Genomic DNA, 13,603 nt, shown 5'->3' with positions numbered 1-13,603 from the left:
CGCCAACAAGTTCTTTGGAACAACCTCATAATTTCTGCAAGGCTACAGAGCCACTGACCGAGGGATCAAATTACTAGACAAGCTAGCTGCTCACATTCTATAACCATGAGGCTGTGGACACAGTGCAGGGAACGACTAAGGACTCGGTTGCGGAAATGTATATGTAAAGGAAATGGATCTTTTGTCCAAGCAGACAGGTGTCATTTTTTGTGTGGTTATGTATAAACCTGGATAAACATGGGTTCTTGTTTCCATGACATCATCATCACTGCATATATTCAAAGGCTCTCACAGTCATGGTGTGTAGATGGTAATCTAGGGGTTGGAGGGGGGGGGGCTGAACATCAACGCCCCCTCCTTACCTTTCCCCTATTTTACCCTATTTTTTCAGCACTACAGAGCACCTTCATCCCTAGCACAGCACAATTTCATGCCAAGTAGCTTGGAACGTTAACTATTAACTCTGAGGCTACAATTAAAAGCATTTCATCAGATAGTGCTTCCTAACAGATTAAGTGCAGGCATACCACTGTTGACTATGACAGCTGGAAATAGCTTGGGTGTTTGTGCTAAATTTGCAGAGCACACAGAGACCTGCTTCAGGTATGGTATCCCATCATTTACCCGAGTATAATCATGCTGCATGGGCCTGCCTGAGTTCTGAGTTTGACAGGAAATATGTGGCTAATTTTAAATGACCATTGCCTCATCTTGAAGCCAACATTTACTGCTCATCTCCAAATGTCACTTCCACACAAACAACGCAAACAGTATTTTCCATTATTATTTTATAATGAATGTGGAAGTGCTTTTCCCATTTCTGTTTAATGCTACGTTCCATGTGACGTTCTGCAGGACTATTAGGAGGTTTTAGTATCGTGGTTGACATTTTAGATAATGTATAAGAGCTCTTAATATGTAACTCATAAACATTATGACAAAGTTTCAGTATTTGATTAATATGGTTAAGCCATGTCACACCAGGCATGCATCAATTCACCAGCTTTTTTTTAACACTATGTGGTATATGGTGGTAAATGGTACCTGCATGATAGGTACTGTGAGCCTTTCATTTATTCATTAGCAGTGGGGAAAAGCCCAATAAATAGCAAATGTTACGATATTACAGTGAACTGCTAACATCTTCTTACAGACAAAACCCTGACAAATTCCTGCTCTCACACACTACAGCATGTGTAGTAATTGAGATCCAGTTGAACCTTTTTAAATAAAGCGTATGTAGAAATAAAATCTGTGAGGACCGTTTACGTGATGTCCTTGTTCTACCGTTTGTTACTTTGACCTTTCTGGTGCTTCCATAGTTCTTCTGAGGCTGTAGTCATGTTCTAAAATAAAGTGGTATTCATACGAACCAAAAGTCAAAATTAAACTCCAAATTAATGGGCTTTTGTTTTGAAATTACATTCTACATTCACCCTGAACTGGCAACTTTTATTTTAGTGTGATGTACTTTGTCTCCCTCAAGTGGTCTAAAACATGCATGCACACATCATGATTTACAGGGCTGTGAGAATTTGAAGAATGACATAGGGAACCTTTTTTTAAACTAGTCATAATATATAGTCATGTAGTCGCAGTGCAATCAAGACCTTAAATGAGGGCTGCATTCCATTTAGGTGAGTCAGCTCCAGGCCTGTGGCAGTGTACACATTGGCCCACTGCTGGGCCCCTTCTTTAAGCACCAGTGTATTTCTGTGATTATTTGACAAGTAAAACATTCTGCTGTGATGTGAAGGACAAAAGGTACAAAATTGTTTCCTTCATTTCATTTTGTGGCCTTTTTGCTATGAATTACATGGCAGGGATTATGGTCACATTAAATGGAAATTAGCCAACAATCTCACTTACTCATAGAGCCAGTAGAGAACACTCATTCAGGAGTGAGACCTAATCTTCAATAGGCCTAAATGAATATAGTTTTTGAAGTCATTATTCTGCACAATTCAATACATAAGAGATTGAATCAATCAGCCCATCAGAAAAGTTTCCTCTATGTCTAGAAAACCAGTCTAATTGGTTACAGTGAGGATGCCTGCAGGCAGTTGCAAAGCACTCTCCCAAACCATCATGAATTTTAGACAAATTGTTTTCCTTGAATTCCTGAATCACTGCCCACACCTTTAAAATCATTCCATGGTTGGGCCATGATACTCTAATGGCCCTTTTCCACTAGTGCAGTTCGGCACGGCACAACACAGCACGGCACTACTCGGTTCTTTTCCTTTTCCACTAGCCCCTAGTACCTGGTACTTTTTTGGTAACGCCTCAGCCCGGGTTCCAAGCGAGCCGAGGCGATACTAAAATGTGACGTCAGCCGACTGCCTTCCACTGATTGGCCAGAGCATCGTCACTAAGAGTCACGAGCACGGCGTCCGACATGAGAATCAAACCTACTAATTTTAAAAACACACCGATAACAGTGCCCACTGTTCTGTACTGAGATTGTTGTTATTCTGAGTTAAATGACTGATGTGTGGAAAACCACGCAGACGAATGAGTTTGGAGCTGACAAGAGAATCGAAAAAGAGAGCGAGAAGACGTGGCCATGGCCGTAGCCGCCATGATATGACGCCCCGTCCATAACTCAGTTGTAATTGAAAAGCACCTAAATCGTGTCGAGCCGGGCCATGACTGTAGTGGAAAAGCTCCAAAATGTTATTGCCCTCATGGGACTCAACAAAACAAGGCCATCGTTCATGTTACTCATTTGCAATTTCCCAATTCTAATCACAAACACACAGTACTAATTGTATAGGTTTTTTTTCTTATATCTTATATTAGTAAGGAAAAAAACACATAAAACCATCTTATACAAACAGAAAATGATAAAAGTGCCAATGCATCAAACTGCAACTTTGAGTTTTGTTACTATAAGCACTGGTGGCTCCCATTTGATCAAAGAGGTCATGAAAGTGAAGCAGCATTTACAATGACAGGGTTTTGAAACATCAATGGATTCAGTTGATTGCGTAATAAATACTTTTATGAAACTTCAGTGGTAGCCTAATATTAGGGAAAAGGTGTTCATAGTTTACCATTGTTTAGTAGTGGATGTCCTTTGGCCACACAAGTTATTGAGACACTGACATGTTTTGTTGTGGTACCCCCGCCACTACTGTTAGCTTTTCTTATTTGAGATGAAGAAATTATCATTCCTTAATTCAACTTCTTATGTCCTACTTTCATAATATCACTGTAGCAACTTTTTACATTTCCCACAAATTTCAGCTGAAAGTCAAATATCCCTAACTTTCTGCGAGTGGTATATGTGTACATGTAAAAGGACAGCACATATGATATCTGATAGCTATCACATATCAACTGGTAGATAATAACAGTGGAGCCACATCAGGAGAAAAATTATATGCTCACCTGTTGTCTTTGCTGTGCAGCTGCCTGCTGAGTCTTGAGTAGCACGCTGAGGTGTAACTCTCTGAACAGGTAGGGAATTAAGGCAACAAGATGTTTGTAACATTAGTTCATGATATAAACAACCAACCACAACAAGACAGCACTCTCTAGTTCATGTTGCTCTCTAAACGTTAGTAAGCTGCCTGTTGGCTAAGTTAGCTAAAACCTCGCTAGCTTACCTGGTTCATCGGTTCACCCACGCAATAGTAAGGACAAACACTTTACAAAGTTTGTGGACGTTTAGCTGAGCAGAGGCGTCTTGAGTTTGGGGGACATACATTCAACGTAACATAATAATTGTAAGTTAATAAGTTTTAAAAAGTATCTTGATCCTTCAACTGAAAACTTTACCACGAGTAATAAACACAGGTGGCTCTGATTAAACCAAAACGCGGTAATTTGGAGCCACGCCCTTACTGACGTCACACGTTGACCTACGTGGACCGATTACAGCCATAGGCTGTGATAACATATCTCCTTTTTATTCTTTCCATTTTAAATCTTAATTGAATATAAATACTTAGAAGGCCAATTATATTATTAAAGAACATTTACAACTTGATCATAACATTTGGAAAATCCTCTTTTACAGCCAGTTTATCAAGGCTTAGCCTACAACTATAAAGTAATATTGTCCTGCTACTGCTAGTATCGTTTTACTATTCTAAGTAAGCTATAAGTTAAATACCTACATAAGGCACTACATTTACTGTGACATTGATTCTACTACTGTAGTCATGCAAGCACAAGAGCCACATGTAAAATCATGTAGCATTTAATGCATTTCAGCATTGGATTTCACTTTTTTGGCATTGGCATGGATCCATACACACTTACACTTGTGAAACATAAGTGATTGAATTGAATGTGAAAACAACACACCGAGTCATTTTTTTTTTTGCACAACATGTATTTGTTTCTTTTGTGGTTAGTTTACCAAGGACAAATGGAAAGTGTTCAGTGCAACTGTTCAGACCCCTACTGTTTTCCATTTTGTTATGTTGGATTTTATTACGCTAAAATTGTTATAAATCATCATCAATTTACATTCTGTATCGTACAGTATCCCACAATGAAAAAGTAGAAATATATATATATTTTTTTAAGTTTTTGCAAATCTAGCAAAAAAAGAAGAAGACAAATCATGAAAATCCCCCTGTGTTTTTTGTGTGTCTAATCTTAAAACTCCTATGCAATGACTAACACGGGCTAAAACTAACAGTATGATAACAGGAATGGATAAGGGACTGTTTACTGAGATGAAAATAATTGCACACCTGACACTGGGAGGATTAATGTAAAAATGAATTTCTGTCATGTTGATCCTCTCTCTGAGAACAGCATACACTCCACAGTGTGGACACACGATTTACTATTAATGGTTTTACTGTAACTATTTCAACTTTTTCTGGTTTGTGCACTATGTTGCAGTCAAATGCCATCCCTTCAGTTTGACCACAGGGCTGGTCCTGCTCCCTGAAATCATGCTGAAGTCTTCAGACACTGCACCTGATTAAATCTTACTCCAGTTTTTCAAGATCTTTCCTGCTGCATCCAGTGTACTATCTTGCTGTTGGGAGAAAAGCGATGGACAAAGGTTATGAAAATTCAGCTTTTTTTCCTATAGAAAAGACACGGAACTGCAGTTTTTGTACTTACCTTGATGAAGCAAAGGCGAATATATTTCTCAAACTGCTTCTTGGACTCATCTCCAACAAAGGCTGTGACAGGAATGGCTGCCAGTTTCTGTAGAAAATATGTGTATATTAACAACAGTAATGGGAACAAGAAACATGATGGCTGCTATGTGAGTGTGTATTGTAGGACGCAAAATGGAGTGAACTCAATTAATTTACCTTTTCTTTAATCATCCACTTCACAAACTTGTAGTCATAGGCTTCGTCATCAACCATGTGTGAAAGGTCCTGATCTACAATGAAAACAGAGAAGAGATTAATACTCTACAACTACAAACTGGTAAAATACCAGGATTTATCATGTTTTATGATTCAAATTATGTCATATTCTTCATGTGAGAGCATATCCAAGAACAAATGTGTCTTTTTTAAAATATCAAGCTAAACACTACAAACTGTTTAATCACAAGCCTCTTTTGCCAAAATAAATTTCTAGTTATTATTTGTGTGGTCCTGTCTCCTGTAGTAAGCCTTCTCACAAAAAGTAAGCTTGATGCATGTCCATCAACTGAAAAGCTGATCTTACTTCATATTGCAAATTGATGTTCAGGTGCAAAAAGACCTTTGAATTTCAACTTTGGAGACATTATTTCTTCTCTTGACATGTCCAAGCTTCCCTTGCACATTGAGTGGTAATCAACTGCTCAATTCCCTTATGTGAGGCACATCACATCAACATGAAATGTGAAAACTGTTACTACAGTTAGAGTTACCAAGCTGTAGATGGCAGCACTATTTCCAAGTGAGAGTAAAGTAGTGTAAATGTGCAGTAACTCACTGAGAGATGTCACATCCACCAGCATGAAGTAGCCTCCCTCTGGGATGACAGGAGTCATACCGGCCTCCTGCAGGATGGCAGCCATGCGGTCCCTCTTGCCCTCAAGTTCCTCTGCCAGTGAGGAGAAGTAGCACTCGGGCTGACCCATCAGTTCATAGTTCAGAACTAAACCTTGTGCCACAGCCTCCTGTACATTAACAGACATACTTCAAAATTAAAGTGGATTTTTTTTTTTTTTTTTTTGGCTTTCACAGTTTTGAAGGAGATTTGTGGACTTGCCTGTAAAGGAGTTGGACAGGTGTAGAGCGTATTCTGCATGACAGTCTGAAGATGCTTGATCAAGTGCTCAGGTCCTACAGACCAACCAAGCTAGAAGACACAAAAGTCAATGACATTGTGAGCAAAAACTCATTCTTGAGTCTTCAAAGTGCGTTTCAGATCCACAGATTCAAATCTCACCTTCCACCCAGTGACACTAAAGGTTTTCCCTGCACTGCCAATGGTAATTGTTCTGTCCCACATTCCAGGCAGAGTGGCTACAGAGAAAGGAGGACAAACAATGGAAGTCAAGATTCAGTGCTTTGAATTCAGGTTAATACGAAGAAAATGCTTTTAATGTAGGTGAGAAGTATAGGTCTTGAATGAAATAATCTTATATTACAGGGAGTCAGAGATGAAGAGAGGTAAGGTTGGTGCATGTGTTGAACATCGGTGAAGGCACATCACTGGGCTCTGGCCCATGTTTATTTTGGAAGAACACAGAGTTCACTGAACAATCTCTCTGCGATTACTTATTTAAAACACAGGAAAATGATTGCTTTAAAGTACGATATGGGGGAATTAGCAAATAGTTTGAGTTGTTACACCACCTGTGCAGACAGCTGAATTGATTTAGGTAGTGCTGTCTCTGTTCTGTAACACACAGGAGTGAAAAATGCAGCTGCAACACGTCCTGTTGTAGTCACACCATAAATACTTCTGCAAGAAGTCACCAAGCTTGTACCGCCTTTTTCACCAAGGATATAGGAGTATCTAAAGCATTTGTCGCAGTGTGTTTAACAGCATGCCATTTCTGTGGGTGTCTCTAAAGAATGGAGGAGTTTCTATCCTATAGCAAACAGAGGAAGCTGATTGCCTCCAATTAATTTCTTTCTAAAACAAATAGCAGGCTGTTGCGCTGAAAACAAACCAATTTTGATATGTTGGTGGCCCCTGTAGATGAGCCACTCATACACCTCATCACTGAAGCACAGGATGTCGTGTTTGATACAGAGGTCAGCAATCATCTGCAGCTCATCTCTGGTGAAAACCTGCAGGAAGAGAAAACAAACCAACACCAGTTGACTTTTCTGCGATGTCATCATTTCTCAGCCATAACGAGGGACGACTGTGATGTACACTTACCTTCCCTATAGGATTGTTGGGAGTGTTGATGATTATGGCCTTTGTCTTAGAGTTGAATTTACTAGAAAGCTCGTCGGGGTCGAGAAACCAATCAGCACTTGTGACGGTTTTCTTTCCAGATTTCTAAAATTTTGAAGAAGATATTTCATGTCATGATCACAACCTTATTCAGGCCAGAGTGGTTAGTAAAGTAAAAGCTGTACAAAATGAGCATGTATGTTTAACACCAGTGGCTTTGGGTTCACTCACAAGGCGTAATGGTATCAATACAGGCTTGGCTCCTGCCATTCGAACCATAGGTACATAGCAATCAAAGAAAGGTTCTATAATGATGACCTGGAGGGAGAATTATCACACTGTAAATACCATGTATATAATGAGAGTATGAATGTAAACATCCTTGTGTGTGGGTGTGTGTGTGTACCTCATCTCCCTCTTCCACCAGTGCTTGCATGGTGCTGAATAAGGAACCATAACCTCCGACTGTGACCAGGATTTCTTTGAAAGGGTCAATCTGTCGTCCATAGACCTTCCCATAAACCTGAGAAAGGGCCTTCACCAGAGATGGATGACCCTATTAAATGAACAGAAGATGTCAAATTAAAAAAAAGACACTGAATACTGAAAAAATGTGGAGTTCACATAAAAATATTAGACTGAATACTCAATTGACTGGTTATTTATAATTCTATATGGCTGCTCCTTTCCAAAACTTACAAACTACAGACTGAATGATAAGAGTTTGAGCTGGTTGTAGAGAACAATACAAGAAAGTGATTATTAGATACAAGATGACAGCGTTTGCGTCGGTAAAATACTCCGGTGGTCTGTACTATTACTCTTAGCTCTTTGTAGTAGTCTATAGTCCACTATTAAAGTTGATCAGTCTTACAAAGCCTCTGGTGTACTGGTTCATCCTGTCCACCGATGCTGCCTTTGCTAATGCTTCTGTGACGTAAGAGGGGGGAGGGATGTCTGGATAGCCCTGGCCGAGGTTGACAATGGATGGGTCTGCTGCCACTGAGGTAAACGCCACCCTGAATGGACAGAACAGAGCGCACAAAACGTTCATGGCAACAAGCAAATCAAAGACAAAATATTTTCAAAGCTAATCTACATAGACTTTTATCTGACTGTAGTACTATTATTATTGTTTTTTTAATATTGTTTAAGTATTTTACTGCACAACCTTCATCAAACTCTGTACAAAATAACTGAGCTTAGGTTTAACCCAGAACAACAGGTTACCATTCCACTGGATCATGTTCTCTAGAATTTAGAAATGGGATACTGATCGAGAGAATCTACTCAGCTCCTCCTCTGCTGTGCCATACATGTAGATTCAAGTTTTATCCTTTCACTTACCAGACATTTTTGTCCAGTCCTTCAATTCTTTTGGAGTGAGTGTGCCGGGATGTCATTGTATGCTGAAAAGTACATCACAGGTATTTTGACACCTCATTAAGTGCTCTGTTGTATGACGTTAAACTGGTTTTGCAATATAACTACAACAGCTGCCAGGGGCCTAGAATGAGGGAGGGGTATAGATGTACAGCAAGAAGTTACACAATCATCAGGTACACAAGGCTACTGCTGTACATTAACATTTCATGACTTTGCTCAGTGGTTTAGTAATTGTGGTGGCTCTGTCACGTGTAAATTGAATCTATTATCCACAGGTTCTGCAGCAACACTATGCTATAACTGCACTGATGTTAATAGATCACACTTTAAAGTTAGTCAATGCATGCTTTTCAAATGCACCCCACCTGTCCACCCAAGCACAGAGAACTTTTTGACAGGGTGTAATCTGTGGAAAGTCCTCCCCATCAGGCTTACCTGTGAAGTACAAAACCTTCTCTTGCAGTTTATGTTCACTGGGTGACATGCAAACCTGGAGCAGTTCAGGACTTGTCGTGCAATGTTCATTCTGCATGGAGAGAAAGAGGAAAAGTACAGTGAAAATGGTTTTATCTCATCATGCTCTCTCTAATGTTACCTTGTAGATTTTTGTGCATGCATGTTTGTATCTGTAACACTGATACAAAGTTTGCACATGTTTGCACAATAAGATTACGTAAACAGAATGATGCAAATAACTCTTTACTCTGAGAGCAACTAAATCAATACATAGTAGAAGGAACCAAAATCAGGTACAAGATGAACTTTTAACATTCTCAGTTAATAATTTATGATCATTGATGTTTTCCTATTTTGCAATTTAACTTGAGAGTGGAAAATTAAGTGCATATTAAGACATGGTAAATAAAGCATTAGTATTGTAAGTGTTCTTTTCTAAAAAAAAAAAAAAAAAAAAACTAGTCCTGCAAAACTACAACAGCAGGTGGCGACAGCTTGCAGTAACGGTCCAGCACACATTTCCTGCCACAGCTTCATCTTGTATCAACCACATTTTTCCAGTCCCTGAGATTCATGTTATTGAGAGATATTCCAGAAAGCAGGTTTATCAAACTCTGACTCTTATCCTGACCTCTAGCCTATGAATAGATTAGAAATAGAAAGTATTTTTTGAGCATAAATCAAGCATGGGAATGAAGAATACAAATCATACAGGAATATAAGTCACCATCAATAGAGCTCTGTTTAATTAATCCACCATGGCAATAGGTAAATAAAGACCAGAGCGACCAATCTAAGCAAGTAAAGTTGGAAAAAATAATATGTGGCATTAATGCTGTCAGGGATTTGAAGGAACTGGAGCAAATGCAAAACCCACTTTGAAACTACACTCAGTCCAGATTTTTTCAAGTATGATCAGATACAGTCATTCAGAAATATGATATTATTTACTATGATCTCTTATTGCATTTATCAGAACCATAAGTGCGGTGTTACTACAGAGACGACCTAAACAACACATCACATTCACAAGACATGACGGGTTTGCATCTTAGGTGCCGAATGTGCAATCAGGATTTTAATCTTTCCACATCTGTAAATCAATGCGCTCTGACCTGCACTTCGATATTGATTAAGGGAGATAATAACATGTTGTCGCTCCACAGAATAAGTTACTGTAGTGTGGTAGGTAACTGACTCAGAGTTAATGGGATTTCGGTATCTGAAGCTGAAAACATACTGTAGCTTCCCTCATCTCAGGGTTTAGGACACTTTCCCTAAACCCGCTGTCTGTAAATATAAAGCGTGCTTTTAGAAAACCATGTGCACACATCGACTGAGGTTCGCTAACGGTAGCTAGCACCCACTAGCTAGCGGTAACGTAGTGAACGGTAGCAACACAGTTATGGCTGCTACAGTAAAACGGACAGTCCCTCCGTCCTTAGCTGTAAATCACACTGCTGACCGCCGCTTGCTTTAAGAAACACGTACCATGTAGTGACAGGAGTTAAGGCACCACGCCAACAGACCAGCTACTGTACTGCCACTTACTTGTTGTTAGTTAGTAGGCACTTGTATAAGCAGTGCCCCAATGAGGTGCAGCGGTCAGGAAGAGAAGACGTCACGGGCTGGGAAAGAGATGCTGCGTTTACAATTGTCGGAAATTGGCAACGTTTGTCTGTGGGCAACAGAGCCTTTGATATGAAAGAATGGCTACAGTTTTCAGTGATAGCCAGGAATTATACTATTTAAAAACGTGGCGAAAGCATCCTCATAAACGGGGAAATGGCAATATCGGGAATAAATAGGCTATGTTCGTTAAACTGAACACATTTGAGCTGAACAAATCATTTAGCACAATGTCAACAATGGTCACTCCATATGAGAAAAACGCATAGAGTATCTTTGGAAAAACTAGGAATGTAAGCTATCCCACAAGAATTTCTTGTAATGTAAAACTACTAATCAATTAAGTAATGTTGGCTCAATTAGCCTAAAAAAAGTTGGAAAAAAAACTAGAAATTTCTGAAACTCTATAAGCAACCTGTCTGAGCACTCTCTTTATTTTTGTCATATAGTAAATACTTGAAGACTACTAATCCAGTTTGACCCAGACAAACATAGACTACCCCACCCCCATTAATTCCAGCCAGGCAGCCCTGAATGCATTGTTGACATGAATGTGCCAAGTCAGGCTGACAGCATGAGATGAAATGAAACACATGTGCGGAAAATGTCTTTCATACTGCTATCAAAGTATTTTCTGCAGCTTCCATGCTGATGATTTGCAAATGAGCTGACATTGTGTTTATAGAGGAACGTGTAGGGCTATTGGTGACAAATTGAAGAGAAAAGGGCTGTAGCAGACAGCAGAAACAGGAAGCTCCTGCATGCAGATTTACTGGAGAGATTTGCCAAAATGTTCTCTCTTGTCTGTGTCCATCCAGTTAGGACTTCATCTCAGTAGCCTACCGTATGGGCCTGAAAGTATGAAATTGTCTGGTACTGTCAAGTTTGCATGCTATGCATCTTCTGACTGGGCTCTTGGTTGGGCCAAGTGTTGGGCCTGTATGACACCTAGTGGCCAACTCATTCTCTTAAAATGTAACATTTATGTGTTAAGTTTAGCTTAGCCCTGCATCAGGAGGACTAGCTTTCTGTTACAATAGTCTCAAATCCAGCTATTTATAGCCTATTGCATTGGACAGACCAATGATTTCTATCACAGGTGCAAAGCAAGCTTTTCAATAGAAACACAGTAGCCTATACCTAAACTTCAGCTCACTAATAATATCCCAGTAGCTGCTGCCAGTGCTACAACTGCCATTTAAATAAGATCATTACAAAAAACATTACAGTTTTATTTTCTACTTGTTAACATTAATTAACAAAGCAAACTGGTGGATGTTGTTTTACTCAACTTTGTTACAAAATATTAAGAGGTAATCACAGACTGATTAAATCCCAATAGCCTCATTTACGATTAGCCTGCCACTGTTTCTCAGTGGAGTACAATGTTAGCTGCAAAAGCATTTAAATAGCGATTTCACAGGTTTATAGCTGTTTTGTTTCTACATGTGACACTGTGGATATTGGTATTGGATTCTGACGTAGCTTATCCTCAACTGTTTGTAATGGGAAAAACTATTAATTTGCCTGTTGTGCTCATTAGAAGTTCTTATGTGGTTTCCTCAAAGTGAGATGGAACACAAACGCTTTTCACATAACAATGCCCAAGTGTCCATGTTTGTCTCCAACTTTCTGTTGTAAACACATGTTAACTGCAGAACAATGGTTGTTATAAGATCGAAGAAACAGGCAAACAAAAGATGCCCTACTGATATGAACTCACCATAACTGGATGTATGCTTCTAATTAAAGAATAAATCCCTATATTTTAACACCCTGCAAGTATAACCTGTAGGCTAGTTGATAACCTGAGCATTTACTCTCTCAATATAGATGGTGTCAGACAGTAGGCCTGTAGTAGGTAGTATCTATGGTGGAAGTTCTATAAGCAGAGCTCTAATGGAGCAGTGGTGATGGAAAAGGAGGAACAATATCCCTATTGCAATCAAACATTTTACATTAACGGAATACAATAACTACACTTTCTCTGTGTAGCAGCATGTAAATTAAATCTTCAAATGGAGGTCTTTCTACTGGCTGTTAAGTCATTATCGTGTGCTAGTGTCACAGCTGTAAAAGCAGACAGTGTTCAAAACAGCTTAAAAGCCCTCCTGCAGAGGGGACAGATGGGGGAAAGTGGAGCAGCAGCTATAGAAGTAAAGAAAAGTCTTGAAAATGAATATCAGATCATTATCCAAAAAATGTTTGTCCTTCCCCCAATAATCATTTCACAACCCCCCTGAGGGTCTAGCTATGAAGTGGTTATCATTAGCTACAACAGTGAAATGCTTACGCAACAGTAATTTACATAAGTACTGTAATTATGTAAATTTCTGAGTCACTGTATTTGTACTTAACATGAGTATTTCCATTCGTAGTTAATAGGATATAAATTAGGATGAGTTCCACCTGAAACAGCTCCAACATAAAAATACGGCTTAAGACTGAATTCTTCTTCAACACTGGTTAATTTTAACGATCAGTGACTAGTATATTATAATAATATATATATATATATATATATATATTTTTTTTTTTAAAGGGACAATACACATTAATGAACATTCGTACGTGTGCACAAATGTAAATGCGTCAGAGTTAGCAACTTGCTAATTTGCATCCGTAGTCCCTTGGCAGGTATCACACAAACAGACAAAAATACACAAGAATTATACAGTGGTTCACAATCATATACACATTCATACCTATACATAAAGTGCATGTGATCTGTAAAGTGCCTGGTATAAAGTGCCAGTTTCTAAAGTGCAAGTGCAAGTTTAAATAGGTAAAGTGCAAGTCTAAA

At 39.0% G+C, this 13,603-nt stretch overlaps 1 protein-coding gene across 2 annotated transcripts; it reads right to left on the bottom strand.

Annotated features, from left to right (window-relative positions):
* Window positions 1–4,422: 4,422 nt before the first annotated feature.
* LOC146988342 (kynurenine--oxoglutarate transaminase 3-like) lies at window positions 4,423–10,788 on the bottom strand. 2 transcript variants are annotated; one of them, XM_085773550.1, is made up of 14 exons: window positions 10,723–10,788; window positions 9,151–9,241; window positions 8,677–8,738; window positions 8,204–8,348; window positions 7,736–7,885; window positions 7,561–7,647; window positions 7,312–7,434; window positions 7,097–7,217; window positions 6,367–6,443; window positions 6,187–6,276; window positions 5,908–6,094; window positions 5,289–5,362; window positions 5,092–5,178; window positions 4,423–5,002 (listed from the first exon to the last, which is right to left on the bottom strand). In XM_085773550.1, the coding sequence occupies exons 2-14, from the start codon at window positions 9,238–9,240 to the stop codon at window positions 4,946–4,948; spliced, it is 1,350 nt and encodes a 449-aa protein (XP_085629676.1). In that variant the 5' UTR covers window position 9,241; window positions 10,723–10,788; the 3' UTR covers window positions 4,423–4,945. The 2 variants fall into 2 exon arrangements, with proteins under 2 accessions (XP_085629676.1, XP_085629675.1); XM_085773549.1 differs by having other exon boundaries at window positions 10,663–10,761.
* Window positions 10,789–13,603: the final 2,815 nt, after the last annotated feature.

The sequence above is a fragment of the Trachurus japonicus genome, chromosome 4 (genome assembly GCF_045865225.1).
Source record: "Trachurus japonicus isolate A0001 chromosome 4, Traja_1.0".
Taxonomy (NCBI): Eukaryota; Metazoa; Chordata; class Actinopteri; order Carangiformes; family Carangidae; genus Trachurus; species Trachurus japonicus.
Note: the sequence above shows the minus strand (reverse complement) of the source record. Positions and strands in the feature narration are given on the sequence as shown.

Coding starts and splice junctions, on each gene's coding strand:
- LOC146988342 (XM_085773550.1), bottom strand. CDS start 9,240: ATGAACATTGCACGACAAGTCCTGAACTGCTCCAGGTTTGCATGTCAC. Junction 6,444..7,096: donor CCACCAACATATCAAAATTG/GTTTGTTTTCAG, acceptor CTTTCTCTGTAG/CCACTCTGCCTGGAATGTGG. Junction 6,277..6,366: donor TTAGTGTCACTGGGTGGAAG/GTGAGATTTGAA, acceptor TGTGTCTTCTAG/CTTGGTTGGTCTGTAGGACC.